The 18,244-nt window shown below is 34.1% G+C and overlaps 2 protein-coding genes across 2 annotated transcripts in view; both read right to left on the bottom strand.

The window, feature by feature from the left end:
- Window positions 1–735: 735 nt before the first annotated feature.
- Window positions 736–2,263, bottom strand: LOC143046074 (protein sidekick-2-like). The gene is made up of 3 exons (XM_076219051.1): window positions 2,152–2,263; window positions 1,330–1,422; window positions 736–979 (listed from the first exon to the last, which is right to left on the bottom strand). Exons 1-3 carry the CDS (start codon window positions 2,210–2,212, stop codon window positions 783–785), a joined length of 351 nt encoding a protein of 116 aa, XP_076075166.1. The 5' UTR covers window positions 2,213–2,263; the 3' UTR covers window positions 736–782.
- A 7,847-nt stretch (window positions 2,264–10,110) lies between these two features.
- LOC143046837 (uncharacterized) overlaps window positions 10,111–18,244 on the bottom strand; it is a 51,056-nt gene continuing 42,922 nt past the window's right edge. Inside the window, exons 23-29 of the mRNA XM_076219899.1 lie at window positions 16,906–17,128; window positions 16,323–16,433; window positions 15,289–15,490; window positions 14,485–14,747; window positions 11,482–11,621; window positions 10,819–10,906; window positions 10,111–10,422 (exon numbers count right to left, since the gene is read on the bottom strand). Of these exons, the coding sequence (XP_076076014.1) occupies window positions 10,343–10,422; window positions 10,819–10,906; window positions 11,482–11,621; window positions 14,485–14,747; window positions 15,289–15,490; window positions 16,323–16,433; window positions 16,906–17,128 (1,107 nt within the window). The 3' untranslated portion in view covers window positions 10,111–10,342. The remainder of the gene's footprint in view (window positions 10,423–10,818; window positions 10,907–11,481; window positions 11,622–14,484; window positions 14,748–15,288; window positions 15,491–16,322; window positions 16,434–16,905; window positions 17,129–18,244) is intronic.

Genomic DNA, 18,244 nt, shown 5'->3' with positions numbered 1-18,244 from the left:
CTATCTAATGGTCTTGTGGAATAAAGAATATTCATCTTTTTTAATGCCATTTATCCTATTTAGGAAATTAATGTAATGTCTTTTTTTTTAAACAATAACAACACTTTTTTTGAAGTTGTTTAAACAAAACTTTGAATTTTTCGAAAAACTAAGGATTTTCTTACCCCAGGAGTAGATTACCTTAGCCATATTTGGCACAACTTTTAGGAATTTTTGATCCTCAATGCTCTTCAACTTTGTATTTATTTGGCTTTTTAACTATTTTGATCTGAGCGTCACTGATGAGTCTTATGTAGACGAAACGCGCGTCTGGCGTATAAAATTATAATCCTGGTACTTTTGATAACTATTTACACCACTGGGTCGATGCCACTGCTGGTGGACGTTTCGTCCCCGAGGGTATCACCAGCCCAGTAGTCAGCACTTCGGTGTTGACATGAATATCAATTATATGGTCATTTTATAAATTTTCTGTTTACAAAACTTTGAATTTTTCGAAAAACTAAGGATTTTCTTACCCCAGGAGTAGATTACCTTAGCCATATTTGGCACAACTTTTAGGAATTTTTGATCTTCAATGCTCTTCAACTTTGTATTTATTTTGGCTTTTTAACTATTTTGATCTGAGCGTCACCGATGAGTCTTATGTAGACGAAAGGCGCGTCTGGCGTATAAAATTATAATCCTGGTACTTTTGATAACTAATTAAAGTTCGGTTAATGCATCAATTGTTCCTAAATCAGGATAATTTCCCTCATAAGGTCAAATGCTGATCCTTAAAACTAACCAATAGTATCTTTTGTTTTGAAAGTCGTTGATGATATAAGCATACGACCCATAGTAGTTGAGGCAAACAACGACACTGTATAATTGGTAGATGGACTCAGAGCAGCAACCGTACAATTTAAATTTGAGACCAATACAGAAATACCAAACGCTGTTTTAGGATGACCTGTTTCTTCAAATCGTATGCGGTAACCTGAAAATTAAATAATACATGTAATAGTATGTTAATTCCTACCTATAAATCAAAAAATACCGAAACAGTACTACAACTTTTGTGTTTTGATATTTTGCTGTATTAAAGACCAATATCACACACCTTCCTTTATTCATATTAATGTATATTTGGATTGGTTATATGAAACAGAAAACATATGATTTTAATACTTAAAGGTATTTAGGTATTTGTACCCTTCGTCTCTGTTCTCTGATTTAAAGATGTCCCACAGGCATTCATACCCTGTCTTGAATTCAATAAATACAAATAAAAAACAATGATAACACTTGATAGGAATTAAGATTCCTTATAATTTTAAGAAACTTTACCGTTGAGGATTCCACTGCCTATATTGGGTGGCGTCCATTCTATTGTTGCTGATGTGTCTTTGATATTTGTTACCACTAAATCTTTTAATGAACCTGAAAAAACAATAGAAAACATATTAGTAAAGTGTTTCGAAAATCGGAAACTGTCATATTCAGAAAAGGAATGAAGGTGTTTTACAATCGTTTAAACGAGCTTGTGTATACCTTTGAATACCCCCTCTTTTTTAAAACAACTGAATGTTTTCATGTTCTCATGCATGAAGCGCTCATGTCCTATTTTCGTGAACAGCATTTCAATTCATTTGACTTTTGGACTTTGTGAGTAACAAAACTGATTTTATTAATATCTGGTACCCTGTGTTTGGAGAGTGACATTTCTTAATTTAAATGAAACATTGGACGGTTGAGAGGGACAAAATCGACTAACCATGCATGATAACTTCAGTATGTCTGACTATGTGACGGGTGTCGTGAGCCAAGTCTCTTCCGGTTCTATGAACGACAATTATAAGAATTTTGTTTAACATAATGTATACTAGTATACAACAACATTCAATGTATCCCTCTTGAGGTGCTAAAATATTTTGTTTCAAGAAGCGAAGGGTGCTGCTGCATGTATTAAGAATTATATCATTGTCGTAAGCGTTATTTAACCCTGCTTGCCATCACAATAACACAAAAGCACATACATTAATTATTATAAAATATTATCAGAGTTTATTACGGACAAAGACTAGTTCATCAAATTACATTTACAAAGATTTAATTAACAGATTTAAATTGTTAAAGAAAACTGAAATGAGTGCAACCAATTCCAAATACCTGCGTAGACTGTTTGAAACACTAAAACAAGAAGGTTAATGTTTACACTATATCCAACCATTCTTTAATGTATGTGTGTTAGGAATATTGATAAGTAATAATCTACACTGTGTAATATAAGATAAACGCTTCAACTAGGAAGACAAAGTTCTTATAATATGACCTGTCTATATTACGTCACCACAAACAGACTTGTGTTGTTTTGTATGAAATTTTGAAGTAGTGCCTTCAAAGAATGTCGTCATCTTAAACACTGGTCACCGTACGTCTATTGTGATCTTTTTTGTATCAATTCTAAAATTTTGGGTTAGAAACCTATAAAATATTCTTATTTTTTTTTATTCTTTAATTTGTGATATCTTTGTTATAACGTACGAAGACTGGCAACGATTTGGTTTGAGCACTGCCCTTTTGTTGGAGCGTTTAGTTTCATTTATATGTGTTTAGAATGTTTAAAAAAAAATATAAAAGGAAACCACTGTCTGAGTATCTAAAAGCAAGATGGAAAATATCATTGCTAAAAATACCTTATGTTGTTTGGTTACCATGTTTTATTTTAAACTTATAATAGATATAGGAAGATGTGGTGTGAGTGCCAATGAGACAACTCTCCATCCAAATAACAATTTAAAAAAAGTAAATCATTATAGATCAAAGAACGGCCTACAACACGGAGCCTTAGCTCACACCGAACAACAAGCTATAAGGGGCTCCAAAATTACTAGTGTAAAACCATTCAAACGGGAAAACCAACGGTCTAATCTATATAAAATTTAAAAAAAAAGAGAAACGAGAAACACGTATAAATTACATTTTATAAACAAACGACAACTACGGTACATAAGATTCCTGACTTTGGACAGGTGCAAACATTTGCAGCGGTATTAAACGTTTTAATGGATCCAAACCTTCTCCCTTTTTCTGAAACAAAGCATACTTTCATACGAATGGTTGTGTGTTTGTAATGGTGCAAAACATTTAGATAATTCTTAACATGTAATGTGTATAACGAATCGTTGTGTAAATGTAATGGTGCAAAATATTAAGATAATTTTAAACATTTGTATATATAAAGTCTTGTTGTTGAAGTTTACAATCAGTTTATATTGGTACGTAGATAACAAATAGACACACCGTACTGATTGACCTTTTCATTTGTACCAGTTGAGACTAAAGCCTCTGTCACACCTTACCGGATAGAAATTTTCAATAGGCATTTATCCGTTTCAGATCCGTTCATCATCCGTTTTATCCGTTATACGTCCGGTAGAAGTCCGTTTCACATTCGTTCAACATCCGTTTTATCCGTTTAACGTCCGTTGCTGAATATTGTCTACCAAACCTCCAACGGATGTATAAAGGACAAGTAACGGATACGAAACGGAAACGAAATGGACGAGTACCGTACAAAACAGACGCCTAACGGACGTTTTATCCGTTGATCGTCTGTTCAAAGTTTTGAACATGCTCAAAATTTTCCACCGGACAGAACGGACGTCGACAGATAAAACGTACACTAAACGGACATGAAATGGATATGGACGGACGTCTAACGGATACGGACGGACGTCTAACGGACATGAACGGATTGAAAAAAAAGTTATCGTTAGGCGTCCGTTCGAGATATCCGTTAAGGTGTGACCGAGGCTTAAAGGTTAGTTTACACAGTTCCGTTTTCTGTTACATGTGCAAATGATTTCACTAAAATCACATGAACACTTAAATCGGATATCGTTGGGTTCTAGATGGAAAACAAAACACTTAAAAGTGTTGAATATCATCGCCCAAAGATGGAAAAACTGAACATGTGATATAAATTATACAATAATTGCAAATATTTCGGCTCAACAAATGGCCTTCCTCAGTGTTAAAAGTTTTAGCAATACTGATACATAATGAATAAGGTGTAAAAATAGATCAGTAATAATACAGGTAAGTTTTGGTCGATTGATTTTAATTCAAAATCCTGAATATCATAATATAAACATTAGACTGTAAATTCACGATCCCAGCAGACTTATATTCCAATTGTGTACAAAATGAATTATAATCAATATTTCAAACAACTAAAGATCACTAAACAACTACAAATTAGTACTAGACACCATCTTTCTAATTACTGTCATTAAATTGACAATAATGTTATTCCCAGTGGCTTACGTATTAAAGCACTGCTTCAAACTACGGACAGCCTGTCTGATACATTTCTACGTAGGTGGGATCAGACCCTATTTCACTGTTCCCTCCGTCTACTCATACTCCTTAGAGAACACTGTATTGAACATCTTAAAAACTTGACACTTCAATTTGACTCCTTGTCTCACGCTTGCAAAAAAGATCTAACAGCAAGCGAATTCGAGAACATCCAAGAGCGCATGAGAGATGTAACCAACACTAAGACCGCCACTCTCCGCTCCAGACAAAGATGCAGATTTCAACGGGATGGTACTTCTTTCCCATCCATTAGTACAAATGAAAAAAAAATAATAATAAAACCAAAAACAGACATTTCAGACGTAGACCTCAGACGATAGCACCACCTCAGATAGTGACTCTGACGATTCCAACGAATATAGATTTAGAAAGAAAAGTAACTGGGTCCCTAAACCAAGCAAAAATACCACCTTAGAATCATTTATAGACAATATTAAAACGGATAAACTTACAAATGTAAAAATAAATAATCAGACCTATGACAATTTAACACCTGGTGAACGTGTGGCTTTAACAAATTTGAGAGATAATGACGACATTGTTATTAAACCTACAATCAAAGGGAGTGCAGTTGTCGTCATGGACAAAACTAAGTATGTCCAAGAGGCCATTCGCCAATTAGATGATGACCGGTTTAACAAAAAACTTAATTCGGACCCCACCTTCCAATTAAGTGAGGAAATAACAGAATGTTTGAAGGAAATGTGTGACAATAACAGCATTGATATAGATACTCTCAAATATTTAAAACCTGAAGATTCTAAACCTGGGCGATTCTACCTGCTTCCTAAAATTCATAAACCTGGTAACCCAGGAAGACCAATCGTCTCAGCTAATGGTCATCCCACCGAAAAAATATCCCAATTCGTTTATTACTATCGTCGATCACATGTAGAAAACTTGCCATCTTTTATAAAAGATTCTACAGATTACCTACTAAAAATGCAGGATTTTAACCCTCTATCTGCCAATACTACTCTTGTCACAATTGATGTCACCTCCCTCTATACGAATATTCCCCATGCGGATGGTATTGAAGCATGTAGAGAATTTTGGGACTCTCGATCTCTTAAAATTCCACCTACTGAATCCATAGTAGAAATGCTTACTATGGTCTTGAAAAAGAACAACTTCACATTCCAAGGAGAACTCTAAATACAGACAAATGGCACTGCTATGGGTACAAAAATGGCTCCATCTTATGCCAATATATTCATGGGTAAAGTTTGAAAGCAACTGCTGGAGTGCTCCATCGAAAAACCGCTTTCCTGGTATCGATTCATTGATGACGTTGACATGAAATGGGACAAGGGAGACCAAGAATTACAAACTTTTATAACAAATGCTAACAATCAACACCCTACCATCAAATTTAACCATGACACATCTAATTCCACCATAAACTTCCTTGATACATCTAGCACCCTCTCTGTAGGTATAATAAACTATACTCTAAACCTACAGATACTCATCAATACTCGTCACCTGAAAGTTGCCATCCTCCACACTGCACGAAAAGCATTCCATACAGCCAAGCTCTCGGAATAAGGCGAATCTGCTCCTTTGAAGACACTGCAAAACAACGTATGGGGCAGCTCAAAGGACATTTGAAAAGAAGGGGATATAAACACAAAAACATCAAAAATAGTTTTCGTAAAGCGGAATCCATCCCCAGAAGCAGTCTGCTAACTTACAAAGAAAAACGGAAAAGTAAAAGAATCCCATGTGTGCCCACTTACCATCCATGCCTGAGAAATAGTTTCAAGACCATTCGTGATCATTGGACAGCAATCGAGAAACATTCTAAGTTATCCAAAATCTTTCCTAAGCCTCCTATTATTGCCTTCAAACAACCTAACAGCCTGCGAAATATACTTGTCCGTGCTGACCTTTCCAAACCTAACCATACTGTAGGTAATTGCCAGACTTGTGGGGATAAGCGCTGCAAATGTTGCAACCAATTGCAGCATTCATCAACATTTCACAGTAAGACCACATAAAAGACGTACAAGATCTTCTGCAATGTCAACTGCAAAAGCTCAAACGTGATTTACGTTCTTGAGTGTCCTATATGTGGTCTCCAATATGTTGGTGAATCTATGCAGCCATTTCACAAACGCTCACAAATAAACGTATATTCCTGCCAGCCAACACTTCAGGTTACCAGATCACAACCTGAAAGATAGGCAAAGAGAGAATCGGGAGAAGTTTTGAATAAAAGAACTGGGTGTCCTCCATCCAGATGGAATCAATAGACAGAAATAATTAAATTTACAGTCTAATGTTTATATTATGATATTCAGGATTTTGGATTAAAATCAATCGACCTCAACTTACCTGTATTATTACTGATCTATTTTTACACCTTATACATTATGTATCAGTATTGTTAAAACTTTTAACACTGAGGAAGGCCATTTGTTGAGCCGAAATATTTGCAATTATTGTATAATTTATATCATTTGTTCAGTTTTTCCATCTTTGTGCGATGATATTCAACACTTTTTAGTGTTTTGTTTTCCATTTATTTATCGGTATTGTTACACAATCTTTTAGACTCATATAATTTTTCCGGTTTGTGCAGTATTGTCAATTTTGATGATCCAATACCTATTAAGTTTACTTGTTGGTAGATTCGTATATTTAAAGCCATTGCACGGCAAAATTATTTTATATTTCTCCCTATGTGACGTTTACAATTTACGACGTCAAACACGCGAAGCAATGCAGGTGGTTTTTAATTTTTTTTTCCAATTGAACAGAAGTACCATTTCTCTTCCTCAGACCTTGTTTTTATTTCTTATTTTAAACTGTGTACTACATCAGCAGTGATGATTAGGTTGACTTTAAAACTCTTACCATATCATTTCAGATGGAGGAAAGTCAAATGATGTCTACCTTTAAGTCAGAGGAATATGTTCCGCTTATGACAAACATACACCAGAGCCTAACTTCTACATTAAACATGTTGTGCTTTTTTGTTAAATATTTGTTTGATTTGAGATTGTGACACAGTGATGACTGCTGTACCCATATTTTTACTATTAACCTATTATGTCTGTTTTGTTAACGCATCATTGCAAATATAATGGAATTTGATGCGACTGTCATACAAGTGAGAGGTTAAGCGCTATAACCAGGTTCAATCCACCATTTTGTACATTTGAAAATGCATGTACCAAGTCAGGAGTATGACAGTTGTTGATCATGCGTTTGATGTGTTTTATCATTTAATATTGCCATTTAATTTGGGAATTTTCGTTTTGAATAATCCTCGGAGTTCAGTATTTTAGTGATTTTCCTTTTTTTTTTTCTATTAGTGATGCAATAAAACTTTCAGAATGCAAATGATAGGGAAAAAAAGAAGGTTATAAAGTCTAATTAGACAATAAACTAACCCAGAATTGACAGTTCATGGGTGCTTATCACAATGATTAAATTTGCTTGAATATGTGGTCATACCAGCACATTAAATGAATCAAACTGTTGAAATTCACAAAAATTAAAAAATCCCCATATATCTGGAACATTACTTAGAGACATGATTGGATCTGTATGTTAAACCACAATTGCAATGTAAATCAAAAAAAAAATGAAATTGAGAATGAAAATGAGGAATATGTCAAAGAGACAACAACACGACCAAAGAGCAGATACCATTCAATATTATTATATCAAAACTTATATTCGACATAGAACATTGATATTGTTAAAATCTGTCCAGAATGAAGATGCAATTGAACTATACATTCAAAATTCTTTACAAACCATTGGTTAATTAAACGAAGCGAGAAACCATCTAAATAATAAACAATTTATCATGCATTAGACAACCTACAGATATATTATGTTGCCATTGCATATGCCTTTTAAGAAAACCTTTCTCCTCATTTGAAAGTTGTCTTGAGAAACCATTTCACCAAACAATGACACCCATCCACTATCTAGTTTGCACATGGACAGTAAAACACTCAACTCAAAGTAGATAACTTCTCCACAAGATATACGTCAAGTGGAGAAACAAGAACTAGATTTTGTAAAATGTACGTGTGAAAAACAATCGTACGTTAGAAGATTATCAAGATTATAACCGAGTTTGTATTTACATGAACAACACGCCGGGTCCCACATGTGGACACTAGCTGATTACCTGTTCGGAGCACATGGTATCAACCCCGGTTTTTGGTTGTACATGTATTGTTGATTTTTAGCTTTCTGAGTTGTGTTTTGTATACTGGTTATCATAACAGATTCCACACCAATGTTTTTGTATACTGGTTATCATAACAGATTCCACACCATTGTTTTTGTATACTGGTTATCATAACAGATTCCACACCAATGTTTTTGTATACTGGTTATCATAACAGATTCCACACCAATGTTTTTGTATACTGGTTATCATAACAGATTCCACACCAATGTTTTTGTATACTGGTTATCATAACAGATTCCACACCAATGTTTTTTTTTTACAGAATGTTTGGTTAAAAAAAGGTATGAAAAACTTACTACGCTTAATTCCCTTCTAGTCAGTTAGCTAGCAAAGCCATCAATGAGCACGCAAGCAAATTCTGCTTCCTATGAACATATTCTAGCTTTTTCTGGAACCGGGAAGAGCCTTTTCCGGAATCTTTTTATTTTTACCACTATACTATCTTTTTAATGTATAATGGATTTTGTTAACAACTCGTGTTTATCTTTCATACATACATTCTTTTTATAAATCTTGCAATATTAGATTTTTCACCATAGAAACTTGGCTTGCCAAATCTGTGAACAATAGCAATTCCGACCTGGAAGTTTAATTCAAGTACCGGTCATCATATACTTTTTTAACAGTTTTCATATTTTCTTATACCTTAACCAAAGAAGTGAAAAAGAGGTCGTATTTCATTTATCTCTACCTTAAATTCAACAGGATATCTTTCATTTGTTTTTATATATGTTCTTTTGTGTGTCCATTTCTGTTTCTTTTTTTCAAGCTCTTCACCATTGTTCACTTCTGTTCTGAGCTCAATTTCTTTATCTTTGTAGACAGCTCTCAACGACAGTATTCATTACTCCTCCGATATTTTTACTGTTAATTATCGAATTCCTAAACATTAGATGTGAACAATAAATAAAGGTAACAACAGACACGTGATTTCTATTTCTGTAATTTGCATGACAGAACATTGTTTATTTCATCTGTCTTTGTTTTTTTTTCTTTTTTTTTACTTATTGTCTTTCATGGAATCTTTTTGGGAACCATTTCTTTTTTACAAGGTTGAAAAGCTTCAATTGCTTTCTTGCTTTCTTTAATATGGAATTTGGTGGTTATAGACATCTTGTTTGTATGTGAATGTTAAAAAAGGCAACAGTTGTATACTGTTCGTATAACAATGGCCCATAACGATTTATTCTTAGTGTTGACGTTATTATCCCAATGAAGTGTTTGTGTGTTTCATACAACTGTTTTTACTCACTTAATCAAGATTAATCTTCTAACGCGTTAACGTTTAAATAAAAAAAATAAAAAATGAATAAAGGAGGATAAAGGCTACCCGTCAAACAGACAACAAATTACTTCAAAGCTTCAAACCTCAATTTCATGTTCCAGTAAACTCCCGTTTAATAGACAAAATGATACTTAGATACTTATAAATAATGTTTAACAAGGATAACATTGACATCAGATAGTGAAATACGCAAATAGTGAAGGGGAAAAAATAGAAAGAAAAAAAAAGAATGCACTATAGAAAATTTATTTACCATTGTTTATTCAGATCAAAATTATTACAAAATAAATAACAAAAAGAATTAATAATGCTTGCAAAATGTCTATAGAACAAAAGCATTTATCAATTTTAAGATTATGAAGAGGCACATGTTATTGCAGATACATAGGTCTTGGTGAGATTAAAAGTATCCTTTTTGAAACCAAAATAAAAATTTATATAGATGTTTAGACAAGTTAGGTATCAACAAGGGAATATCAAGAATATTCTGCAATTGTCTGTTGTATCCATTTAACATACTTTATAACGGAAGTGTATACTCCTGGTGTATCTGGAACTGAAATAAAGATAAAGATGCAGCATAAAGAATATCAAAGTTTTTTTCAACTGAAGCAAGCAACTAGTTGTATTGCAAATTACAAAATTAGATCAATCACTTTTTCAACAGAAGAAAATATATATAATTGACCTATACGGAGATAAGTAGATAACACAAACGGCGGGTTCGTATTTCCTATTAAAGACACATATACAAGGACGGAAAAACTCTTGTTTCATAAATACAATACCATGATTAGTTAAAATATGTTTCATATCATTTCAAAATTCTGTTTAGATATAAAGTTTGCCTTTATCTTTGCTGAGGACAGTAATATATTCAGCCTGTACATGATATAGTGATAGTATTTTTTCAAGATTTGTTTTTTTGAACCATTTCTGTCGTTTTACTTACCACCACATTGAAAACCAAATGATGTAACACCAGAAAGTTCCCATTTACCGTTATCATCTTGACATACGAGTGGTCCTCCACTATCTCCCTGACAAACAAAATCAACGCTTTGTCTTTAATTATATTGAAATACTTGACAAAGAAGATCGAAATTCAAAGGAGAAATTCAGTCAATAGAGCATACAGTCAAATTAAAATGGAAAAATACTGCACAAGAAAAACCATGCAGACACAAATGCTATCTGTTGCTGCCAATGGAGGTCGTCTACATTACCGTGAAAATGCATTTATTATTTTATTAAACGTTTGGATTAATGCTGTTAACACAATTATACTGATTTATTAAATTTCTTTCGTTATAAAAAAAATGTATTGTAACACTTTTGTTATATAATTAGTTATTGTTGTGTTTATATTTAGTTGTGGTAAGGTTGACCAACCAGAGTTTAAAGTTGGGTCAATACAGTATCAATTATGCAATTCTAGCTGCATTTAGTTTGTTGGCTTTTATGATGCAATGAAGGTCATGCCGACGAAGGTAATTCTGAAAAATAGTTATTTTACCGATAACTGATTCCGTATTACTTTTTTGTTTGTGTAATACTTGACATGTTCATCCTTTAACTTGGAGAAGCGTATTTGGCTGCAATTTACGAATCTTACTTTGCATGCATCATTTTCACCATTTCCAGCACAAATCATGTTCCTCGTAATTTGTCCATGTAGATGTGATGTTTGATTACACTGGTATAAATCGTCAATTTGAACCATAGCTTGCTTCAAAACATCAGGACAGCAAGATTCTAAAGATGAATATATTAGTGAAGAAGTACAGTCTGGTAAAATCGGTCATTCTTAAACACGCATTCGTAATTCGTAAATATGTTATGAATAAAATATGAGGATTTGAGTCAAATCGGTGACCATGAATTTGAAAGCTATTGTCCCTTTAAAATAAATAAGCTTATTTTGTTGTGATCCTGTCAAGTTATTAAATGTTGGGAAAGAACAATAGGACCATGAATGGTAAAAAACCTTGCGTTACATTTTATATGCTAACGAGGAATATTTAATAGAAGTAATTCGTCAACTAGATTATATACGTATTTTTGCAATTTCCAAATTAAGAAATATGAAAAAATATGCCACGTCCACTTGTATTTTTGTCCATCTGATGAGTTAAGCCTTTTTCAACTGATTTTTATAGTTCGTTCTTGTGTTGTACTGTTGTACTGTTATACCACTGTCCCAGGTTAGGGGGAGGGTTGGGATCCCGCTAACATATTTAACCCCGCCACATTATTTTTGTATGCGTCTGTCCCAAGTCAGGAGCCTGTAATTCAGTGGTTGTCGTTTGTTTATGTGTTACTTATTTGTTTTTTTTTTTCTTCATTTTTGACTTAAATAAGGCCGTTAGTTTTCTCATTTGAATTGTTTTACATCGTCTTATCGGGGCCTTTTATAGCTCACTATGCAGTATGGGCTTTGATCATTGTTGAAGGCCGTACGGTGACCTATAGTTGTTAATGTCTGTGTCATTTTGGTCTTTTGTGGATAGTTTCATTGGCAATCATACCACATCTTCTTTTTTATATATTACGCAAAATAATAATACACAGTCCTTTTTGACTGTGAACGTTGAAACAATCATTTAATAACTTTGGGAGAATAGTTCAGATTTATGTGGATTCACAAGTAATAAGATACATGTATAGCAAGAGACTTTGTTCATTCCACCATTTTCTACATTTGAAAATGCCTGTACCAAGTCAGGAATATGACAGTTGTTGTCCATTCGTTTGATGTGTTTTCTCGTTTGATTTTGCTGTTTGATTAGGGACTTAACTATTGAATTTTCCACGGAGTTCAGTATTTTTGTGATTTTACTTTTTACCTTTTTGATACAACTGGTATCGCTTTTTTTGAAGTTTGTATTATCTTATACCACAGTCTCACTAGGCCACGATCTCACTACGATCTGTGAAAAAAATGCAAGATTTGATAATCGTAGTGCGATCGTGTAGATCGCAGTAGGGTCGTATCACGGTCGTAGTGAGGTCTTCAATATCGTGATGATCGTGGCCAACTTTGAACATGTTCAAAACAATTGTGGTGCGGTCGTGGCGAAATCAGGTCGTAGTAGAAGCGTAGTTAGAGCGCAGTAAGGTCTTGGTAAGATAGCATAGGTCGCTGTACCATCGTAGCGAGAGTGTAGCGAAAGCGTGATTCTATTCGGAAAGACTGCGCTACGATCTCACAGCGACGTTATTACGACCTGACTACGACCATCGCGTTCTCACCGCGACCGAACTACGCTTTCACTACAACTATACCACGTTTACACCACGCTGTTCAAGACCATAGTACGCTTCTAGCACCCCCATGCCTTCCTCATTACGCTCTTTTTACGACCTGACTACTTTCATACAACGACCATCATGCTCATTGCCATTTTTCACATAAAACACATAAAAGGTTTTGTTTGTCTGTATGTAATTTGGGCGGCTTGTCCTTTTTCTCTGACGGCTCAACCATGCTTGACACATCTGTCATCCCTGCTAGCGTTCACTAAAACATCGTCATTTGAGCTTGATGGACAAGCAATAGGTTGTGATTCAGTTTGGATTGGTCTGTCCAACATCTCTGCTGGATCAGAATTCGTTACTATGAGAGCTGCCTCTGCATCTAGGCAATATAGGAAAGGATAATTGAACCTTTTGAGATATCAACCAGATATATATTTATCCACTGGATAACTCTGATCCGTCGGTTAACTCTGAATCGTCGGGTAACTCTGAACAGCCGGTTAACCAAACCGCGGGTTAACTGAACTGCCGATTAACTCCGAACCGCCGGTTTACTCTGAACCAACGGTTACCATATCTATATAAATAGGATGTAAACATTAATCCAACATTCTGCCTCTGTTGAAGGTCCTTTTTGGACCGAAACAGGTCAGGCTATAAAAAATCAACAGGCGCTGTTAATTATGTGTATTGGTATATATTCTATATTTTCATGCTGTCTCTGCATCTACATCTACCCCTACCACCACGCCTACGTGTTGTAGTAGATTTTGGTGGCATGACTGTGTTGTGTCCGAGAAATTTCCGTATTAATCAGAAAAAGAAGAAATGGAAGAAATCCGAACAGTATTGATATGGAACACGATGTTGACGTTATTGCTGAGAACGTATATTAAGATCTTGGTATGAACGTAGTATAATCATTATAAGAGTGTGCTATAATCGCAGCAAAAGCGTGGTAAGATCGTGTTTCAATCAGATAATTCGTGATATGGTCGTAATGAGGACGTAATTAGCGTAGAAAGATTGTGATGATCGTAGTGAAGTTGCAGAATAAGCGTGGTGAGAACGTGGTATAATCGTAGCGGGATCGTTGTAGAAGCGTAATGAGAACGTAGTAGCAACGTGAGAAAAAAGATATTTATATTTTCATGCCGCTCTTACCGCGACCTCAGCACGATTTGAATTTATTTTAGATCACGATGAGCGTGGTGCAATCGTGGTCTAGTGGGACTGGGGCTTAAGTTTTTTATGCTTTTACCTGGATTTGTATGTTCTTAAAGGATTTATGAGATTGTAAATTGATTAACTACTATAATCTATAGATGAATTCTAGATAAACACTCATTATAACAGTTACCCATTATTTGTCCAAAACCAGTTACATAACATATAGTTCCCGTTTTGGCTGTTGACTTTGGAAGACATACAGTATCTATTATATCATTCAGTGTAAGAAGGTCTTGTAGTCTCACCAAAGCAATGTCATTATCAGTGGTGGACAAATCAAATCCCTCATGTACTATTATTGATTTCACAGGTGCGTGCATTGAACCAAAGTCGTTTTTGTTCATGTGATGCATGCCTAAATGTGCCGTCCAATACTTTGCCGATCGGTCACTACTCAAATAAAAGTAATGAAGATATTAATAAAAGAAAGAAAGGATTTAAGTATTCACCAGTACATGCACAGCAAATTCAAAAATAACAGGAACATCGCTTTTATTGCTAAACTCAAGCTTAATGCTCTTCAACTTTATATTTATTTGGCTTTATAAATATTTTGATTAGAACGGCACTGATGAGTCTTATGTAGACGAAACGCGCGTTTGGCGTACTTAATTATAATCCTGGTACCTTTGATAACTAATTAGTCACATTTGTTATCAGTTTAATAAATTCTTGTTAGCTCTTTTGTCATATTTTCTTTAGATACAAATATTTTTGTTGTTGGAGGTGAAGCTAGGTATAAAACCAGGTTGAACCCACCTATTTCGTGGAAAATTCATGTACCTAGTCAGGTTTTACTGGTTTCGTTTGATTTTGAAAGTTTTTATGGATTTCTTCTTTTTTAATTTACATTTGAGTTTGATATTTGTTTTTCTTTTCGAGTCAGAATAAAATAAGAATAATCAAAACTTGAAAGAAAGAAATTGAAAGAAACCTTTCGATTCCCTCAAAGCAATGCGATGCTGTGACAATCCATTCTGGATGTATTAGACTTCCTCCACACATAGGAACACCCTTATATTGAAGGGAGACCTGCCATGGCCAACTACCAGGTCTAGCTTCTTCTCCGCCGACAACTTTGAAGCTTACGTTGGCTGGTGGAATTGATGGGCTACCACAAAATATGTGGTCAGAAGCTGTTTAAAAACGAAACAAATTACAAAAACCCATATTGTCATTAATTATAATTTTCCAGATAAAGTACGAAAATATAATTAAACATCTCAATATACATTTGCATGTGTATCACACAAACTCGTGTCAGTGAAAATGCACTCGGTTCTTTAAATTATATTCAACCAGATATATAACATAAAAAGAAAAAAATAACTATGTGTCTCTACCAAGTAAAGCTACTTGAACATCTTTCAAATCATGTTTTATTAGGTATTTTATGAAGATATATAGAGCTTATGTGTTTCGACTGCTATATCACTATAAATTTCCTACTATTTCTTTCTTTCCCTTTTACACAACGTACAACATATACTTAGTAGTTTTTTTGCTTATGCTGTGTATCAATTTGTTAAAATTACAGTATGCCATTGATTAATAGGCATGGAAATGATCGTATCAACTATAAAATGGGTAGGTTAGTCGGAAACATAACTTTGTAACAAATTGGAATTTCATGAATGAAATGCTGTTCATTTTTTTTTTTAATCGAAAAGATGTCTTTAAACGATTGTGACAATTCCAAACCAAGAATTTCTTTCGTACCTGCTTTAGTTCCAAGTCTTACATGGATGCAACATTTGTAAATATGTAACAATTTTTATCGATTTTGTAATACTAATAAATTACGGAATGATTCTCAAGTAGGAGAAGGTAAATGTAAATATATCCCGAAACTTTTTTCAATTGAATGTAAAGAATTATAAAGACCGTTACATTTTTCATATTATATCTAGCATTTAAATCATAATAAATTATGAAAATATAATTAAAAATGTTATTTTGCCTTCTTACTACAGACGATTTCATCAGTCCCATCTCTACAATCAGCTATAGTGTCACAAACCAATGACGAATTGATGCAATCCCCAACGCCACACCTGAACTCGGATGAAGAACATGGCACTGCAATTTAATATTAACTCTTTACTAGTGTACGATTGCGATACATGTACATGTTTATACCGTCATGAAAATTCGACACAGAAGGAAACCCATCTAAAACTGTAGCGATCGCTTCATGTATAATTAAAATTGCCTTTGGAATATTCCTTTTGAATCTAAATGCAGTTATTTCTTATGATTCCATTATGGATATAACACTCAGAAATATTGTTACTTTATTAGTATAGAATTATTGGGCGAGTTATGATCGTCTGTTTTATAGCTTACTATATTTTGCTCCTTGTTGAAGTTTATGTAGTGTCTTAATTTTGTAAACTTCTACGTCATTTGGTCTCTAGCGGAGAGTTGACTCATCGGTTACCATACCATACCTTATTATTATTATATCTATATACTTTTCAAACTGCAATATGGTTAACATTTCATCTTCCAATGTTTATTTTTGTTTTAGCATTTCAAACTCTCAACTTACGAATAGGTTCATGTACATCATAAGTTATGTTGAATCCTGATAATGTTTTAGTACTGTCACTGTAGAACGTCACAACCACCTGGTTACTGGTCGATGTAAGTTTGTTCGGGAAATTCCATCCACAGACTGTTCTTATTAACGCGTTCATATTGCCGACCCTGTCGAGTATTGACAACGAATCGTAAGAACAAATGTTGTCTCTTTCGCCTTCAATATGAAAGTCCTGAAAATGATGTTGTATTGTTGTGTTCATAATCTTTTTTAAATATCAAATTATGTTTTTTTTCGACACTGTGAAAGCAGCAACGTTCGTTTTATGAACGATTCTTCCAAGAATCTATAAGATGTATGTTTGTTACCATGCATGGAAATGTATGCATGTCTCAAACGTTTTAAACATAAAAAAAATACATATACACATACATTTTATAAACTCTTATTCCCTCGGTTTTGGTTTGTAACCCAGTTTTGTTTTTTCTTAATCGATTACTAAAAAAAGCCAAAGATCTTTTAGAGTACACAAATCTAAGACTCTTATCTTGAAAAAGTATTAAAACATTTGACTTTTCTACACTTTTCACAAGTATGCCCCATCAACTAAATTGAAAGAGTTGGTATTGCTTTGTCTTCTAAAGAGAATGGGCAACGTAGATACAAATATCTTGTCTTAGGGTGGAATGAATCCCACTCTGATTTAAACAAAAAATCTCTGAAATGAAATTATCAAGATGCTTGAATTTTTCATTTACAACATATTTGTTTCGTTTGGATGACATGTTTTTCAACAAACTGTCGGCATTCGATTGGGAACCAATTGTGCCCCTCTTCTTGCCGACATGTTTCTGTATTATTATGAGACTGACTTCATACAGAAATTTCTTAGGAAGAAAGATAAAAAGTTAGCAATATCCTTACACTTTAATTTCCGCTATAAAGATGATGTTCTTTCACTTAATAATTCAAAATTTGGTGACTATGTTGAACGCATCTACCCCATCGAGCAAGAGATAAAGGATACAACAGATACAGTTAAGTCTGCCTCATTTTGCCTATTTTGGCATACATCTACAAATTGACAATGAGGGTCGGTTGAAAACAAAACTTTACGCTTAAAGAGATGAGCTCAGCTTTCCAATTGTAAGCTTTACATTTTTATGTAGCAAAATTCCATCAGCGCCTGCATACGGAGTATACATCTCCCAATTTCTACAATATTCCCAGACTTGTATGTCCAATCATGATTTCCTTGATAAAGGGTTGATACTCACAAGGAAGCTACTGTAATACGCAAAGAGTTCCAATTGGTGAATTAAAATCATCCCTTCGTAATATGGACGCC

The sequence above is a fragment of the Mytilus galloprovincialis genome, chromosome 9, assembly GCF_965363235.1.
Source record: "Mytilus galloprovincialis chromosome 9, xbMytGall1.hap1.1, whole genome shotgun sequence".
Taxonomy (NCBI): Eukaryota; Metazoa; Mollusca; class Bivalvia; order Mytilida; family Mytilidae; genus Mytilus; species Mytilus galloprovincialis.
Note: the sequence above shows the minus strand (reverse complement) of the source record. Positions and strands in the feature narration are given on the sequence as shown.